The 20,463-nt window shown below is 40.3% G+C and overlaps 1 protein-coding gene across 9 annotated transcripts in view; it reads right to left on the reverse strand.

The window, feature by feature from the left end:
* Nucleotides 1-20,463, reverse strand: part of Kalrn (kalirin RhoGEF kinase) — a 636,539-nt gene that overhangs the window by 287,158 nt on the left and 328,918 nt on the right. For 8 of the 9 annotated variants that reach the window (XM_047563083.1, XM_047563086.1, XM_047563085.1 and 5 more), the window contains exons 11-13: nt 19,810-20,001; nt 13,063-13,271; nt 9,633-9,807 (exon numbers count right to left, since the gene is read on the reverse strand). In XM_047563083.1, the coding sequence (XP_047419039.1) occupies nt 9,633-9,807; nt 13,063-13,271; nt 19,810-20,001 (576 nt within the window). The remainder of the gene's footprint in view (nt 1-9,632; nt 9,808-13,062; nt 13,272-19,809; nt 20,002-20,463) is intronic. The other variant, XM_047563082.1, reaches the window with a different exon arrangement.

A 20,463-nucleotide genomic window follows, 5' to 3' on the forward strand; every position in this document is an offset into this window, starting at 1 on the left:
AGAGGTCCTTAGAAACTAAGTAGTGAGTCTTTTTCAGAAACAGAAACTTGGGACTAGAGAAACCTGGGGGAATGGCTCAAGGCTACACAATTAGTTAAAAAAAAATCTACATGTCCAATTCTGGTTCCTGTGTTCCATTGTACAGGATTCTATCCCTCAATCATAACGGATGATATCCAGAAATAAATAACCAAAAGAAATAAATAAAATTGCTCAAATCATGATTTCTAGTCCATTCCTTGCCTCTTAACCATAGGATATCAGAATAAAACTAAGACAAGAAGCATGAAAGGAAGAGCCTGCCTCTTCTTTCAAATTTCCATGTAACTGACTCTATGAAGGGTCCTTTTTGAAGCAGGAAGATCCCAGAGGCGTCCCAAGGCCAGGAATTCATAAAGTGGAAAGTGTCAAGGGTCCTGGTGAGGGAAACAGAGAAAGGCTGAAGTATTTCAGTCGGGAGAGTGAGACTCAGGTCTGGTATCTTAGGAATATGATCAAAGCTGAATGTGAAATTTGCCCAGCATTCTATATCTGGTGTTTCTATATTCTTTCCTCTTGTTTCCTTAACCTCCTCCACTCTCATCAACTGACAACATTCAATTGAAGGACCCACTCTGTTATGCAGCCTGAAGAGTGAGAATTTCAAGGGGCCGAATTTCAAAAGAATAGCCTGACTCCTAAGGTCGCTTCCCTGGGTCTATATGCTCTTCACTCTCAATGGGTCTGAATCTACTTCCTTATTTCCCCAACCCCCAATAGCCAGAGCCCTCAGTTAGTTTGACTTGTGTGCTTTTAATATTTTCTGGAGTTTAACCTTTTCTCTTTCCTGAACATTTTATTCCCTCAGGGAATGTTCCTTCATTGAGGTGTTTTCTCCAATTCTTTGTGTATGTGTGTGTTTTATTTATTTATTTTTTTATTTATTTTTTTTACTTTTGTGGTACTGGGGATTGAACCTAGGGCCTCACACATGCTAAGCACATGCTAGGCAAGTTTTTGTTTTGTTTTGTTTTTTTTTTTTTTTTAAATCACTGAGCTATACCCTAGCCCTTTTGATTTTGCTAAGTTGCTGAGGCTGGCCTCAAACTTATGATCCTATTGCCTCAGCCTTATGAGTAGTTGGGATTATAAGAGTGTGCCACTGCACCTTTTTGAAAAAAAAATCTTTTTAAAGAAAAAATTTGGTTTCAAACCTGCAGTTTACCTTACTGCTAATGAGCAACCCTAACTTACCAACCATATCTCATGCTCTTCTGTTAAGATCTATTCAGATCAGTTTACTGCTGATCCTGAGAGTTAGCTTAGCATCCACCAGTCTCCATCCCTGTCCAATAGCCCTGACATGCTCTGTCTCTCCTCCCAGTCTTTTCAAGTCCTCATGGCCCTTCAAAACAGACTGGCTGGCCTGAAGGTTTCACCACATTCCTAGACTCAGAGATTTTACCTCTGGCTTATCTCATAACATGGGACATGGGTTAGTTTGCTCATTCAGAGATAAAACTGTGAAAAGCAAAACCCATCCCAGGGAATGAATTTGGAGATCTAACTTCATTTGGAGAGCTTTTCCTCAGGGCAGAAACTAGGATCTGTACCAAATGAATGAAAGATGGAATACAAGGTTCCCAGAGGGCACTCAGTTTTCAGTCGACCTATTTTGCTTTCACCTTCTGCTCAATTAGCTCCATCTCAGCTCCTGGCCTTCTCAGTTCCCCTCTTGGCTTGGTGGCCTGTGTCTTACTCACTCTCCTGAATTAATTGGAAAGTTAGGATCTGATGACTTCTTGAAGATATACTTTGACAATATTTCTAGTCGAACAATTGTCTGCTCTAGAGACATAGCAATAAGAGAAATCAGATGAGGAACTAAAAAAATTAGGGTAACAGGCAGTGGGAACTGACAAGTCTCGCATTAAAAAAAAAAAAAAAAAAAAAAAAAAAAGCCCAGAATAGACACACCAAATCTAGTATTCTGCTGCCAAAAATCGATCCATGAGAGTTGGTTTAGTAGTCACCTTGGGCTCTGTTCACAAGGAGCCCTCCCATTGGCTCCTTCCATTTTCTGAGTCCTCCCCAATATTTATGGGTGAAGAAACTTTAACCTATCTTCCCCAAGTGTTTGAATCGGTTCCTGTCTGAACCAGAACTCACCTTCCCCTTTTCTCCCACTTCCTATGGTCTGTTCTCATCAATTTAGATCTTTACTATCTCGTACAAAGTTGGAAATCTCATCATGTAGTTATTTTTTTGAATAATTTTTAGATGCTGGTGATGATCATGATGAAGATGACAAAATGACTGAAAAAAGTCATTTTTCTCTGAATTGTGCATTTATTATAGGATACTTAGTGGGTTAAGCATTCAACTAACTTTCTTTATTTTAATCCTCAGAGCAACTCTAGGAGATGGAAGTACATAGCAGTCAGATGGCTTTCCTCATGGTCTCAGAGCTGCTGGTGGCAGAGCTGAGCATCAACTACAAAGTCTAATACTCTTAACCACGGTGTGACATCAATAAGGCTGCTCCAGGAATTGATTTCTGGGGATAGCCTTCTTTTTAATGCTCATATCACAGAAGTACCAGTTTCACCCTTCAGTTTTCTTTCTTTAAAATATCCCCAGTTTTATTCACTTTCTATATACCTTTTAAACATATATTCTTTGAACAGATCAATAAATCAACCATGTGTCTGTACCCTTACGTAAATGCCAGGCATAATTTATCCTTGCAAGAAAACACACTGTCTTCCACCAATGGGGTATTTTTGTTTAAGAGTCTGGTAAATTTTTAAATCAATTATACCAGACTGCTTAGTATAAGGTAAGCAATCTTACCTATCTCAAATTCTCTGGTTCCCCAGAAGCATTTGTCATAAATGGGATACACATCTGCTATTGAAATTGGGATGTGAACAGAGGGATTGAAGCTGCAGCAGAGAAGGGTGTACTGCTCCCTGCATGAGCATATTCTCTGCATGGCAAGAGAAACCACATGCTCTATATGAACACCCAGGACTCTCTTGATATGACTCAACAATGAATTAGGAGATGAACAATGGGATGCATAAGATGGTATGTTTAGCTGCTTAAAATCTAGAAGCAGGTACACACACACATGCATAAATATACACACACATATATATTTGTTTATATATAATGTATATTTGCTATTATCAAATTCATGTGTATGCATATGTATATGAAATGAAAATGTATTGTGAATAATAATAGTAACAACACTGATCGCAATGTACTAAGTACTGATTAAATGCTAGGAGCTTTGCCAGAAACATTAAATATGTTAATTCATTAACAATTAATTACAACAAACCTATGGACTAGAAGATATTATTGCCATCCTAATTTTTCAGACAAGGAAACTGAGACTTCAAGAGTTTAAGTAGCTTGCCTATGGTTATAAATGAGTAAAGTTAGTGAAACAGTTTCGAGAGCAACATTTCATATGTTGCATATATTAAGGTCCAATTCCATTTCAAATAACAATGAGGAGGAAAGATCTGTGGCATTTGATTGTAAGGGGATGCTACTGAAAAGCCTGGATTGATGATTACAAAATGATTATTTTTCTGTTTTATGCCATTATTTTCATTAAGATGAGGAAAGTAAAAGCTAAATATTCTCCACTGGCCTACAAGTTCTGACTGATAGGGCAATATGTATTGCAGATGAAGAGACTGTCTCACTGAATGGAAAGAGCTTCTTTGCCCATAATGGGTCTCTGTGTTGATACAAATCACCAGTGTGAAACTGAAATAAACTGAACTGCCACAGTCATTTACTCTACATGTCCAGTATAATGTTAGATTCTTTTGTGTTAAGCCATTTATCAAATGATGAGGTAGTAGAGTTTTAAAAACAGATTATTTTTAAAGGTATCATAAGCATTTCCCTCTGTTCCAGAAATATATGTAATCTGTCTGAAGAGTAAAAGTTTTATTTAAATAGCTTAACACCTTTGGAGATATTACAAGAATTTTCTGGAAAAGAAAAGGGACTTGGCAGAAAAGAAATTCATTCCATCTTGGCAAAACAATGTAAGGACACATTACAAAATGTTATAATTGATGGGTTCCAATGTTCCTGTAGCAGTTGGATCACTTGGAAAACTGGACAATTTTAATGGCCACTTGCATGTTCTTTTCTCCCTCATCATTAAATTGAAACTGAGGTCTTTGAAAGAGTCATGACTTTGCTGATTAGAAGGGTTAGAGGGGGCCTGGGGTTGGAGCTCAGTAGTAGAGCTCTTGCCTAGCATGTGTGAGACATGGGTTCAATGCTCAGCACCACATAAAACAAATAATAAGTAAAAAAATGAGGTTTATTATATATATATATATATCTATACATATATGGGTTGGAGGGGATCCTGAGAAGGAATTTTATATATATCTTTGTCTTTTATCAACTTGAGACTTGTGGAACTCTATTCTGCTTTCAAAAGATCTCCTCTTTGTCAGAGTTCCTCCAACACATATTGATCACTCATTGTAGTACCTTACCTTACTTGAATGACAGAACATTCTTCTCTCCTCTAAGCTGTAGCTTACATCTGCTCACTTCCACTGCATCCTTCCCAGAAAGGAAAAGCATATCTCAATGGACCTTTATGTTACTTAAGATCCACAGTTCCAGACACTGCTCATTACAAAGAGATCCAAATGTCACCATCAGGGATCTCTGATAATTTACTGAAAATAGATAATGTCAGAATACTCAGGTTGTGCAAATAATCTTGAGTATTTTTTTAAAAAGGAAGAGAGTGAAGGAAACCTCCCAATGATTCTGAAATTAGTTTCACAAAATATTTAGAATGAACTATTAAATAAATATTTCATGAGGGATGTGGTTTACCTCATTGTATTTAGGCTGCTTCTCCTTTCCAAAGTATCTGAGGTATATTTAGAAAATGCTACAGTGATCACTAAGAAGCACTGGTAAAAATCTCAAAGAGATTCTCCCTTGTTGAAAGGGAGAGAGGAACCAGGATTGAACTCAGGGGCACTTGGCCACTGAGTCACATCCCCAGTCCTATTTTATATTTTATTTAGATACAGGGTCTCACTGAGTTGCTTAGCACCTTGCTTTTGCACTTGTGATGCTCCTGTCTCAGCCCCACCAAGTCCCTGGATTACAGGCATACACCACCATGCCTGGCAGTGAGTTGAATTCCTATACAGGTGAAAGACTGACTGAATGAGTCCATTCTAGTATAAAGTGCTAAGGGCCCCTGCACACAATCAACTAAAGAGCAGATACTACCAGTTACCATCAAATTTCCCTTCTTTAAGCAGTAGTCTCCTCCTTGAGTGCCATTTCTTCCCAAGCTCTGCCTGGCCCCAACTCATCCTAATGTGAACCCCATAATTTAGAGTTGACTGTTCCATTCCTTACTCAGGTTAATTACACAGATAAACTTTAGGTGCACTGAGCAAAGTTTGTAATTACAGAGTGAGAAATTTTTTTAAAAGACTGTATACATGGTCCATGTTTTCATAAAGTCCCTTATTTAGAATATCTTTCTTGGTGTCATTTTGAGGACTTTTCAACATGGGTTTGTCCCTCTCAGGGGTACAAGATTATCCATTGATAACAGGGAGAAGAATTAAATAAATAAATAAATATATGTATATTAGGATTTGGTGAACTGTCTCTTCTCTCATGACTAGTTCATATAAAACATCTTTCATTGAGGGAGACTAAACCTATAGAAAAAATCTTTATGGGATATCATTTTCTACTCTGGGTCAGTCTTTCTAGTATCTAGTATACATATATACATCTATTTCTGTGCATATATACTATTTACATACATATTTTATCAGACCAATGAAAAATATATGAAGTCTCCCTAGACTTTCATTAGTAGATTGGTGCCACAGGGCAGATGGTCTTGTGCTGTGCATGGCAGGAAAGGACTCCATAGGGAGGGAAGAGGCCTTGATCCAGAGGGGCTAACTGTGGTTCATCTGCTCACTGCTGTCAGCATATTTCAAATTACTGCTTTTTTCATATTCCCCATTAAATGGATTTATTTATTATCCAGTTTAAACTAAACTAACCTTTACAAAAAGACACATGGCTTAACAAGTTTCCTACAAAGAAAATGCAGCTTGAAGATAATACTAATCATGAAAGCAGAAGAGAACTTGGAACTCTCTGTCAGTCATATTATGGAGTAAGGAAATAATGACAATCTAATTAGCTCTGTCACAAAAGCCAGGTAAAGAAATAATTGGAATATCAGAAGACTATTTGAAATCTGCAATCACAACTCCTAATGAAAAAACTAAACTTCACCCAAAGGGCAAAGAATTTTGAGATTATTAGCTAGTGATAGAACATTTATATAATTTATAAGCTAATAAATATACATAGATAGGGGGTTGTAAATTCAAAAATATTTTGCTGTTGGGGTACATAATCAAAAACAGGTTTGGAGACCACTAGTTATTTTTGCTTCTAAAACACTTTTTATTTTATTTCTTATCATTCTAATTGTAGACAATCTGGAAATGCAAGACAGCATCAAAGCTAAGAAAAAAATCACTGATATTCTTACCACCAGAAAATAAACAATATTAGCATTTGGTGAACTATCTCTTCTCTCATGACTAGTTCATATAAAACATCTTTCATTGAGGGAGACTAAACCTATAGAAAAAATCTTTATGGGATATCATTTTCTACTCTGGGTCACTCTTTCTGGTATCCAAGAAGTTCCAGAAGGTATGTCAGAAATGCAGACCTACTACTCCTGGTTTTGAACATCTGCCTAACAAATTTAGGACAAGTTTTTCTTTATGTGGGGGTGCCAATGATCTCATCCCAGGTTATAATGTGGAAGTCATATATACTGTTATTGAGTGAAAGGAGGTTGGTGCAGCAGCTCATGTGCTATCCTAATTTTTAAATTAACTGGCTCATTCATCTCAGGCACCAGTGATATGATTGAGTATCACTCTTGGAGTCCTCAGATGTCAGGGTATCAGGAGTGCTCTGGTTTCCAGTAATCCCTAGGAATTTGGAGTATGCTCATCAAATGCCTTCCTTTAGAAATGGAACCATAACTGTAGGTCTTTCAAACACAGATGCTGTCCTGGCTTATGTCAGCACTGACGTGGCTCTTATTACAGAAACCACCCTCGGTTTCACACTCTGAAGCTTCTCGAGGAGTTTGCTCTTCATCCCCACAGTGAAGCATAGCTGGTATTTGAAATAATCTCATCACTCTCAAAAATAACTTCTGACAATCTGAGTGGAAGAAGAGTTTTCCCATAGGCCTGGCAGGATTTCCATTTCTATCCAAGCTTTGATGCAACATTTACCCCCAGCTTTGGGCCTTCTCCTAAATGGGGAACAAGACCCCTTCAAAACCTGGGTGTCATAGCCTACACCAGAAGAACCAGAAGATATACAATCTAATCACTATGTTTATTTCCCTCATTTTATCAGGCACTTACATTACTTCCCAACATTTGTTCCAGTGCATACTAAGTTGTTCAAGTTGCTGTCCAGTACTTGGGGTGAGAAGGAGAATTTTTATACACAGAAAGGTTGAGGAATGCAAATCCTACTATTTAAATACCAAGCTCTTTGCTAGCAACATTCAACTAAGATCTAATTTTAAGTATTTGATTTACACTTATATTTTTAACGAATATTTTCTGCATATGCTTTGGATTATCTTTCAGGAGGGAAACTGGATGTGACTAGAATTACTGCAGACAAATATACCCAATTTTGTCCTTAGTTTATGTCAAGGGTGTAGTCCACGTTGAAGTGAAGCTAACTGATCCATTCTGAAACTAAAACCAGCAACCTTGACCTCCAAATTACCGTCATCTAATGAAATAAAATGTAAACATCTGACCCTTATATTGTTTCCTTCCCCTTAACTGTTTTTTGATGTGGACCTGCAATGACAGGAGAGTAAATAAAAAATCAACAAAAAAAATCAAAGCAGCTGCTAACATAATCATTCATTGACCCCCTCTTAGAATATATTCACTCCTAGTGGGCAAGATAGAGGTTGAGCACAGATTGTGGGTGTGCCTGGGGCCACACCGTGTTAATTCAATGGAACTGCTCCTAATTTTTGTGAGTCTCACTGCCAATTACTAAGGAATAATGACTCATACCCTTGCTCTTTCCTTTCTTTATTAATCTTTATGAAGTTTATATATACCACTGACTGTATATACCAATATCTTTATTTTTTCACTGTCATTTTGGTTGTTCTTTCAAAATGTTTTAATACCACTTGCCACCCAAAAACCTTTTGAGTAAAGATTTAAAATAAACAAAAAGTATATATAAATTTGCCTGAAGTTACAGAATCAGTTGGAAGAATAATTAAAATCTAGATTTACAATTTATCTTTTTTGTTTGTTTGTTTCAAAAACTGTCCACAAAGCACCTCTGAGATCATGAAATCTTTATGTAAAGTTTATAAGAGTTCCCAGGGAGGTGGGTGCAGAGACGTGCTCGTGAGAAAGAACTCATAAGAAAGTGATGGATAGGAAGATGGATACCTTTAACACTGCTTTTCGTTTACATTTTAGATTCTCAGCAGAAACATTTTTGGTCCAGGTTGAAGAAAAGGGCAGCTGTTGCCAAGACAGTCCTCTGGTCCTAAGTGGGATTAGGATTGGGATACTGAAGTTTTTGACATTTAAAAAATAAACCATTTTTCCTTCCCAACCAGTTCATGGATGTTGCCACAAAGTTGGGAAAATGGTTTCCCATAAACCCAAAGCCCCAACTACAGAGAGATGTTAAGAATAAAAAAAATAAAGTTAAAAAGAAATGCTATGTGGAGAATTAGCTTTCTTTCCTACCATACCAGTCAGGAGGAAAGATAAGGAAATACATTTAATTTAATCCTTAGACAGTTTTGAAAAGAAGAAAATACATACACACACACATGATATTCTTCATACCCCAGAACTCTACTGGTCCACCTTTAATTACTGCTTCAAAGTAGGAAATAATAAAAAGTGGATGCTATATTAGGTAGACCCTTAACTGGCACCAAAAATGTGACATCCATATACCAACATATTATTGCAACCTTCCAAAAGTGAACTGAGGAATCTATGAGAGGAACTAATAAATTGCTTTAACCCAGACTTACTTTCTCAATACACAGAGATCACACTGAAGCTCAAGGTCTTCCTTCCTGTTGCTCCTGACTTCTTGGCTATAGTGTGACTTCATCTAATGCCTGGTGTATGCTCATCAGCTGAAGGGGCTGTCTAACTTGAACACCTACCCACTCTGGAAGCCATGGAATTCAATGACTACTTCAGGGACCCAAAGTTAACTCCATGGTCTTTCAGGAAGCAAAATACCAAATAAGAGTCCAATGATCAGCAACAAAAACTTCCTAATGAAGTAATGTAATCCACAGACAAAAAATAAAAGAGAGACTCTGCTCAGCAGTGGGGTGAGAAGGATGGGAAGGAATATATCACAGTGGAACATGAACTTCTTGACTTCATCTCAATACCTATTTCCCTCTAATTCCCTAGGTTACCACCCTGTGGATGTGGCAGTGCCCTTGGCCAGGAAACACTCTCCTTGACACCCCCTCTTTATCCTCCCCCTCCACCTACCTCAATGGTGTACTGTTCAAAAATGCGCAGCTGCAGGAAAATGTCCAGTTTGATTTTCCGTTCATGGAATAGCTCCTCCATCTGTACCTGGGCATCATCCAGTTGCTGCAGGACAGACTCAATGTGGCTGATGGAGCTACTGTGGGGTGTCTTATTGTTGGACACAGCTGAGTCCCTGTAGCAGGGTGGGGGAAGAATGGAGAGAGAGGCCTTGCATGTTAAAAGTGATAGAGGAGGAGGAGGGCTTTCCTCCTTTGAGCAAGGTAGATATGAATCTGGTGAGTCATTCAAGCAACAGATATTTATCAAATTCCTATTGTAAGCCTGACACTATCTACTTAGGAGGTGAACCAAAGATACATGCATCATCATTTGGGTTCACAACTCTATTTCCAAGACTAGCTCTTGGAATTGTGAAAGGTAGCAAATGAAATAAGCTATGGGAAAGGGCACTACAGAGCATACAATGTTAGAGAAATGGAATGGTTCCATACATATGTGTAGTCTATGATATATAGCTTTAACACACACACATGCACATACATATATTACATAAGAATAGACAAAGGCATATGAAAAACAAAAACAAAAACCTTCCTAATTTTACCTCACAGGGTTGTTAAAATAAGATGACATCAGGGATGCCAAAATTATTCACCCACTTTACAATGTTATGCTGAAGTTGTGGGCTGGTGTTCTTAAACAGGCTTCAAGCTGTAGTTAAGAAAACATGGGATCTGGCATCTTCAAACCTGGATTAGGCTCCTACTCTGACATATATGGGCTAGTGGCCCTAAGAAATCACCTCCTTAAACTGCTGCTGACTTACTTATAAAGTGGACTTAATAAGCCTTGCCTTTCTCACTTCGTAGTTTGCTGCTAAATGAGACACTGCATGAGACTGTGACCAGGAATATGCTGTATGAAAGATTATTAACCCTGAAAAGACAGAGTAAAATGTCAAGGATAGGTCACAGGGACTGGGACAACCAACAAAGGTCTCAGGGAGAATGAGTTTTGATTTAGGGTAAGGAGTAGATGTCAACAGGTGTGTAGGAGGGGTGTTCTCTCTTAGCAGTCTATACAGAAGTGGTCAGGGAGCCAAGAGATACAGAGACTGACTCCCTCCCAGGAATGAGGTGGTGGTGAGCCCTCCCAAGAGTTAATCATCATAGAACAACTACAGAGTTTAAGAAGCTTAGATCCTATAGGGTTGTGAGTTAGCTAGAGTCCTAAAACTTGAAATAGACTGTTATATTCATTATCTTGTGACGTGTTGGTTTTTTAAACAACTGAAGAAGTCAGAGGGCAAGGGGAAAGTCTTTAGCTTTGAATGCTCTCATTAGCAGGTTTTCTGAAGGCTAAGTTCTTTTAGTCTATGCTCATCTGAGAAGCAGTGGTATCTATCTGTTCCTGAAGACAGAATTTGGGAAGCACCTTTCCCTCCATCATTCAGAGGGTTTCCAATTCATACTTCCTTACCCTGACCTATTTGGGCATGAAACAGCACAGTTTCTACCCCACTGTTGTATGGATACCCCCAACCATAAGAAGAACATAAGAGATGTGTAGATACTATTCATTATATACTCGTTGAGGGCTGTGCTGCTGGGATGATCCAACTGTTCTCTCTGACTGTTCCTCTCAGTCTTTCTCCATCACTCAGCTTCCAGAAGAAGAGAATGATGTCTACAATTTTTACAGCACCTATGTCAGTGTTATACTCACTAGGAATCATGGTTATGATGTGAAACCACCTTAGGCACTCAGTGAAAGGCATCAGAAAGACAGTGGAGACCTAGAGAAGACCTGTTTCTGGTATGTGCGAGGCATCCCACCAATGTCCACCAAGCCCCATTTACATCTTCTTTGACTGGTTTTGAGGTTGGGATGGGAGCCCAGGCTAGAGTCAGGTCAGTGGTGGGGTAAATGTCACTGGTGCCTTTGGCCACATGCCTATGGTGTTCTAAACTCCATGGAACTTAAACTTGCAGAACAGGCATCACTCACATTGCTGCCTTCACCATCACCGACAGCCTCGGCATTTAGGCACTGTGCAAGGTTGGCAGTTGTGGAGAGCATGTGGCACTCCACAAGCCCATGCCCACAGAGAATGAAGCCAGCCAAGCTTGTGGGAAGTAGGCGAAGAGAGAACACAAAGCCATCACGAAATTTTAGAGCTGACAGAGCTCCTAGAGTGAACCCCTTAATTACACAGACGAAGCAGCTGAGGCCCAGAGAGGTTAAGTGACTGCCTACTATTTGGAATTTTCATTAAAAGCAAATGACAGTGGAGTTTCCTGGGTAGGCAGACAAAACTGTCATGCATTATATATTCATGAAGATGAGGTGGGGGAAGAAAGGCAAAAAGGAAAAAGGCTGTCTTGTTAGTATGCAATAGGAGGATTCGGAACATCTCATGTGCATGTTTAGAATAGAAATTATTAATTTTCAACAGAAAAACATGCCAGGGCCTTCTAAAGGTAATTTCTCATTGTTTATTTAATTGGACAACTGGTATGGGGAAAAAGCTCTCTCCAACTGAAGTAATTCCCTCAGGCACTGAGGCTGGTCTGGGACTTGTTGATGAGATTATTTCTGTCTATATCTGGCAGAGGTCCCAGAACTCAGTGATTTTGGGATAGGAACAAGTCCCTGAGGGCAGGCATCATTAGCACCATCAAATCCTATTTACACAGCACCTGGGCATGGGGCTGGTTGCTGAGAGCTTGCCCAAGGCCTTGGGACACTTTATCTGAGGAGCCAATGCCCTTGACAGGGGCACAACTAGATAATGATGCCAATAAAAAAGAGGTGACAGTGTGGGCAATTCTAAACAAATGTAAGACTTTTGACAGAATTTCCCTGCTTGGCTGTATGTGTTTAGGTTGACTAAGAAGGAGTTTTATTTTCTAGGCAGCAGGGGATGGTGGAAGGGTCACAAGTGGGTAACAAAAAGCTAAGTAGGTTATCATTACACATTCGCCACATCCTCAGGGGGCCAAAGCCAGGTGTCACCAAATGTGACCAGTAGGTCCCGGAGTTCAGAATTCAGCCCAAGATCATATGCCAAATAACATTGTATTCTATATGTGCATTTCTCCACATGGCCAAATACATCAGAATTCTTAATGAAGACATTCATTTTTGTTGAATTTTGTTTATTTTTTTTTGTATTTATGATCCTTATCAATTGGCAAATACCATCTTGAGTGATCAGTAACACTTCGAAACATCAGAGCTTTCCCATTTACCGTTTCAGTAAGAACTCGAGTTGGGTGTGGTGTAGGCATTTTTATATCTTACACATGAAGAAACTGAAACTCACACAAGACCACAAAGTGGACTGTAGTTGAGTCAAGACTGGGACATGACTTATCTCGTGTCTAGCCCGAGGCATTTCCCACTGGAAAGCACTGCCCATGCTGACCTGGCCTCGCTGGGCTCCCCCAGGGAGGGAGGCGCTGACCTGAGCTGCTGGATAAGGTCTTCGCCTTCCTTGATGACATTTAGAGTGGCATCCAGGGTGGCGGTCTGCTGCTGCTGGAACTGCTTGATCAGTTCCTGGACCGCATCCACAGAGTCTGCACAGACATCTTCCAGCATCTCCTTTTGCAGGTCTTCCATCCATGTCCACAACTGTGGGAGAGACAGCAGAGACTCCACTCAGGACAGATGGGAGAGGTCAGGTCTACACAAGGACAAGTAATCAGGTCTAGAGTCACCCCATCTACCCTCAGCTAGTGGGTGCAAAGTCAGGCTGTCCTCATCAGCACACCTATGGGTGCTGTGTACACTATGGATTGGTTTATGTTTCCATACTTTTGTTCATTACCCATCTTTGCCAAGTTTACTCCATTGGTGTTGGCATTCCTTAAGGAAAGGAATTGCCCTGAGGTTCATGGAAACCTGCAAGTTTGTCTCAGAGCAACAAGATCCCTTACCTTTTAGAGACCCAGAAAAACAGGAGACTGAAATGGACAAATATTATTTTATCTTTCAGAAAGGAGAAAAGCAAGGGTTCTGAATACTTCTTCCATGCAGGTAGACATTGATCCCTAGAAATTTATCATGCAAAAAAAAAAAAAGGTGGTGCTCAATAAGAATCAAATCAAGATTAATACAACATAGTCTGTGCTATACTGAACTACTGTGTTCTTTTCAAGATTTCTATGGTTGTTTAGAAAGTTGAATGCCATAGAGATGGCTTAACTTAATTTTAATAAAAGTATAAGATACTTCCACATGATATTCATGAAAATGAAATGCAACCAGGATAATAGTACTGATGAGAAGGTTTTAAAAGAGTTAAGTCTAGTGTTTTGAACAGAATGAGCACTAGAAGTGATGAGGGGTTGAGGTGACTTACTTAAAACTCATTTATTGATAGCTCTTCCACATACTGAAAATAGGTCTCCAGTGGCTTTCAACAGGGATCCACTTTTAACTATTACACTGAATATTTCCATACACAAGGGAGGGGAAGATGAGTATGGTCTACTTTGAAACCATGAGTTTTTACCTGGCTTTCAAAAAGATAAACTCAGGGCTCTTCCACAATAAAAGCCAGTAGATAAAAAATTGGTAGAAAGTCAGAAGGTGTGAAAAATGGCAGGTATGGTTTTGACACCAAGATATCCAAAGTTCAAAGAGTTTAGCACTAGTTTGTGGACAATTGTGATATCAAGTTAAGGTACTACTTAAAACTTAGAGAGATTCAACAGAGAGTCACTTGAAATCCCATGAGACCATGTGTACACATGCCGGCTGGAAGCAAACTTAAATTACAAGCTCATAATTTTGAATAAGCACCTCTGAGGCTTAGTACAACACCATAACATAGTTAGAAATAAACACTGGTATTGCTAAACCATGGGTAAGGGATAATATTTCATTCCTTAAGCTGTAATTTTCCTACTATCTGAATATCTATAGGCCTCCTCTACATGTGTCCTTCTGATTTTAGCCCCGATGGGCATGCCTAGATTGCTTTTCTAAAAGAGTCCAGATAACAGAGAAAATATCATTACTCACGTATTATCAGGCAACCAATGAGATCTAACAAAAAAAGTTTTCGCATCAAGCTTTCACAAGCCAATGAATGCCAGTAGTGTCCTTATGTGTTTTTTCCTTTCTGTCCTCCATTTTGGTTTTTCTCCTTTTGAGGAACCCTTCTTTATCCTCCATTTATCTAGGGTATAACATGTTGGCACTGCACTTCTCCATCCACCTGCCTCTCCCAAGAAAGAACCCCAAGGTCCTGTCATTTCCAGACCCTCTTTCTTGATCAAAATGGACCTGTACTGTGACCCATTTTTTTCAGGGTCCTTCTCCCTACTTGGCAATGACTATGTGGTTCATGCTTTGTGCATTATTTCTCTCAGAACACAAGTAGTTGTGGCTCAAAGTAACTACATGTGAAAGAATGGGCATAATTTGAGAGTTTCTAAAATCTTGGCAGGGGTGGAGTTAAGGTAGTCTTCAGTGATCTCTTTTAGGTTAGGCCTAATGGTGAAACCAGCAAGGTCCCGAAGGGCCAGCCCATAGCCCCTATCCTATCCTGTGTAGCCAAACAACCAAAGAAAAGAGAGACCAAAAAAAGTAGGAGGAAAGGAAATAGATAAGCAAGGGAGATACCAGGAGTTCTATAGAAATAGTGAGGTTTACAGATGAGTGTGAGGGAGGAAGTCATTTACTTCTCCACTTCTCCTGCTGATTGGCTGTTGCATTTGCACACTCTGGCAGCCACTGAGCTGGTACTGCTGACTGGCCCTTAAGGGTACAGGGAGCAGTGCCATTCCCACAGGGGGAACTTCTCCCATCCTCATTTTGAAGAGGGCATTTTTCTTTGGCATTGACCACCAGTTTTTCTTTCTGAAATAAATACCACAACAGTTTGGCAACTGAAATAGAGAATGAAGCTATTTTGTTCTTGAGGCCATCATCATTTTTGAAGACTAATTTAGTTTTGATTCTGGGGTGGGTGGGTGAAGGAACATATGTATATGGAGTGCTTCTGGTGTTTATGGGATGTGTGCATGCCTGTGTGTATATACGTGTGTATGTATGTGCTTGTGAGCAGGTCATGGTGTGGCAGAATGAGTCCACAAGGTGAGAAACAAATGCAAGTGGGCATTTAATAAAGCTGTATAATTAAGAGCTGATGTTGGTTACTTTGGCTACATTCCTTCCTTTGACTCTCACCTTCTTACTACAAAAATATCTAAAATTGATATTTTGAAAGCCCAGGGACTGCAGCATTTCCATGGAAACACAGCCAAGAAAGAGAATTCTGTTTGGACAATCTCTGCAGAACAGATGACACACGCTACAAATGCCTTGTCCCTGGACAAAGAGAATGAGGACCGAGGTCAATGCTTCTCCCTACACCTTCCCTAGCTCCCCAGACCAGCAAAAGCCAGCTGCTCTCTTGGTCCCAGGTTAAACAAACACACACACACACACACATTTATACAAATACATATAAACATATATATTCAAGTTTAGCACAATTTGTGCTGATAGCTGAGGCTCTGGATGCATAAGAAAATCCCAAGCACGTTTTCTCCTGTCTTCATCAGGTAGTTCTTCTCTCTTAAGTAGGGATATAAAGTTTTGTTTGGGAGGGGCTGGGGGGTATAGCTCAACAGTAGAGCACTTGCCTAGCATGCGTGAGGCCTTGGGTTGGATCCCCATCACTGCAAAGAAAAAAAATGTTTTTGGAAAATAACATTTATTAGGCTTTTCCTGATTATAAGTTGAAAATATCATTGAAGAAAACTTCTTAAACAGAAAATAGTTTTAAAAACTCACCTATAACTTTCTTCTTGGTTATTTACTTCAAATCTTTTTCTCTGTGTGTGATCGGAATTGCCATCATGCTAGATATATGGTTTTAAGTACTATATGCCATAGCCCTTCTTGTGTCATTAATGACTCTGGTCATGTGGTTTATATTACACTGTGTAATATCTCACTACACAGATGCACTAGGATTTGCATCTATATGTTCTATCCAATGAGGAACATTTAGATGATCTCTAGTCACTCAAGATTATCAATAGCACTGTGCTGAAATGTTTCAATGGGTTTAATCCTCCATACACCTAAGGTCACAAAGAATTCACAAAATAAATTCAACAGGATAAAGCAGACTCTTTAATGTGCAGATGAAATGAGACTGAAGGCTATCTTTTTCATATCTACCTTCTGTTTCCTCTCTGATTCTAATCAGAGTCAACCTTTTGATGTGGGAAGTGGGAAAAAATTTTGAACTTCAGCCAGGGGAATCATAGGAAGTCTAGGTTAAGCCATTATGAAGATGAGTGTTTGGGTCGCACACAGAAATCTCCTGTAAAGGGGGCTTTCAGTCCAAGAAAATTATATCCTATGATGACTTTCTGTTACACTTCGGCATTAAGGCAGAAACCCAGTAAATCATGTAGGAAGGAAAAGAAAAGGGAAGGAAATAAAGAAGGAAGGGGCCATTCATGCCTAGGCGGGCAGGATCTATAACAATGTTTATCAGCAGTATTCAATGACACCTTATCAAAGCTGAGCAGAGATTCCTTCCTCTTGCTCTAGTCACTGGAAAAGGGGAAAACAACTGCAGCAACTCAGAATTCCCTGACAGATTTATAGACTAGTCTACTTGACTGCTAATCCTGTCTTAAATGAAAAGCCAGAGGTTTGCGTAGAGCCAAGGGGAAGGAGTCCATAGTTAAAGGTCTCAGCATCAAAGAGGACCCATGCTTAGCGAGGTTTGAGAGGTAGTGATTCTTGAACAGCATTAAACAGAATATGGAAAATCAAACCACAGGAGTTCTTTCATTAAAGCACTGAAGGAGGCCACTTCTGCCCACTAATAATCCACTTCTGCCTGCTGTGCAGGTCCCAGGGAAGGCTTCTGCTGGTGATTCAGACTCCCTACCCCATCTCATTTGTTTTTATCCTCCTCCGAGTTGAGGACAAAGCAGTGGAGTGGATGAAAGATGTGGTAGAATGGAGGCTTTCCCACTCTTCTCCCCCATCCTATTCTTTTTCTTAGGAAAGACTATTAGCTTCCCATTGTCAAGGGACCCTGGCAACATTTTATGTTTCCTAGCCAAGATCTACCACCCTATCAAATCAAGGGAAAAGAAGAGTAAGAAGAAGCAAGAGCAGAGGAGAGGAGACAAGGACAAAAAAGGACAAGAGCACGCATGGGCAGCAGTTAGGGGTACAGGTGTGTGCAAGCTAAGTATCCCTAATCCCAAATCCTGAAATCCAAAATGCTCCAAAAATCCAAACCCCGTATTTAAGAAGTCAGGTAAAAATCTCAATTCCACTACTGAGAAACTCTGTGACCTCAGACAAGTTATTTTCTAAAAATTCCTCATTTGAAAATATCTTTAATTAAATCTATATCATAAAATTATCAGGAAGATCACCTGAGATGACATAGATGTCTGACAAGTAGTGAGTCATTAATTAATAAAGAAATGCCATCTAATACATATTAAGTACTTAGTCAAATCTTAAGCTATGTAAATCATCTATACTACTTTGGGCTTTATTATTATTATTAATCATCAATATCAAATAAAAAAGAAGAGGAAAAAGAAAGGAATCTTGGGTGTATCAGAACTGTAAAGGTCCTTAGGGCACCAAGTCTGACTGTATCATTTTATAAATGGAACCCAGGGCCAGGGTCGAAATGACTTGCACAAGCTTACATGTTTTTTTGGCAGCTGTATATGGACTAGAATCTCAGTTTTCCAATTCCATGTATGGAAAGTGGGTGATGCAGCTATATGGGGATCCTGGAAGCTAGGGTCACCATTTGGGAGTGGTATTTCCACAGACACAGATCTTGTCCACCACTTCCCCAAGGAGCTGTACCCATACCCCCATAAGGAGCATGACTCCTGTTCATTCATGCTGCATTCCCTCATCCCTGGCTTGTAATTAAAGGAGGATCCACAAGCCTTTGGTTTCTGAGACCATCATTAAGAATCAAGTGAACCATGAGCAAGCAGACAACCAGGCAGGAAGCCCTGGATTAAAGATAATCCCCTGCTTTACAGGCACTTATCATAGAGGGGCTGTAGGTTCCATGGAGAGGAAGCCGAGCCAGCTTCAGGGAGCTCGCCAGCCCTTCATCTGCCTGGGGAATCTCAGTTTAGAAAACATTATCCTTTCATGTTTTTCTCTGATAGTCACCACAATGATTCGCATTTGTTCCCGCAAAGTGTCAGAAAAGCCTGTGAAGTAGTAACAACCAGGCTTCTTAATGCATTCCCAATACCAAAAATCAACTTAATTAAGTAGGGTTAACTTTTTTCCTGAGCAGCAATCAAACTTTAATTAATACTCCATTAAATGAATTCCTGAGGGAACACAAGCATGCATACAACAAATGAATTCCTCTGCCAAGGGTGTTATTGCAGAAGATACTAAATGGGCCTCCTTCCTGGATACTTACTCAATTTCAGAGTGCCCCCTGTTAGTCAGAAATGAAAAGCAATCACAGGTTTGCCACCCTTTCTTGTCTAGGGGCCCCTTCATGTAATCCACCCTACCCTCTCCTTTTTCCACTTAGCGAATGATTCTTCCCCAGATTTAAGCCCAGTTTGCCTCTACCTACAAGGAGGATCCCTCTGCTTCCCTTCTGCCTTCATTGCCTGTCAACCCATATCCAAGCAAAGTAAACATCAACTTTGATACCCACCTGCTGCAGACCCCAAGAAGACTAAATTCCCCATTTAAAAAAACCAATAAAATAAAAACAGAACACATTTACAAACTTTGCATGCTCTGTGCTGGTAGCAAAGATACCCAAAGTCCTGTGAGGCTGAAATGGGGTGTGGAGTGGGAAGACAGCCTATGCTCCCCTTTTATCTCCTCCTGCAGTGATTATTCCTCTATGAGGGATCCCCACATTTCCCCAGCTGCAGACTGGATGCTCCAGCAGATCCCTGCAACCACTGCCTATACTGCCCTCTCATTCCAAAGATGATGGGAGGAAATGTCCCATTTGGTAAGGAACTAAATGCAGTTATCAGAAACAAATTGTTAATATTACCAATGCTGGAGGCTGCTAACTCCTAGACCATCCAGGACCCTGGTCAGACCTCAGTCCCTTTTACTGGGAAGCCCACCTGATCCCTGCCAGGGTGGAGTACCTTTCTCCCCTTACCTCTTTGGTGTGTGTGTGAAAGGAGACAGACATGTCCAGGAGAAGCTTCCGCTGCTCCACCCTGCGCACGAAGTCTTGGATGCGCACCTCCAGGTGTCGAGCTGCCTTATAGATCTCCTCTGGGTCACATTCCCCTGTCTGAGCCAACTGTTCCGCAGCTTCTAGGAGCTTGTCCGCATTGGTGTACGTATTCTGCCAGCAACAACAGTGAGGCAAAGTCAAGTTGCAGTCAGGAAACAAGCTTCGCGCCTTCCTACAGCCCACCCAGGGACTCCCTGAGTGAGCGGGAGCAGACAGTGGAGGCACTGAGCTGACAGCTCCCTGATCTGGCACCGAGGCGCTGTGCGCGGAGCTGGCACGGGGCCCTGCAGCAGGCAAACAGCTTGTGTCGGGCTGCTCCGCACAAGTGGGCACTAGCTAGGAGTCTCAGCCACCTCTGGGATTTCTCAGAGATACAAAGTCCCTGGAGAGAAGTGGGGAGACCTGTGAGAACCTCCACATCCTTCCTGCTCCCCACTCCCTCCTCTCATGAAGCCCCATCATTTCCCTCACATCAGGCTGTATCTCCAGAGTCAGAAATAGCGCATCCACAAAGATGGTCTGTGTTTCTATGCGAGAACACCACAAAAACACTAACTAGCAGGCTTGTTTTGC

This window comes from Sciurus carolinensis, chromosome 9 (assembly GCF_902686445.1).
Source record: "Sciurus carolinensis chromosome 9, mSciCar1.2, whole genome shotgun sequence".
Lineage (NCBI taxonomy): Eukaryota > Metazoa > Chordata > Mammalia > Rodentia > Sciuridae > Sciurus > Sciurus carolinensis.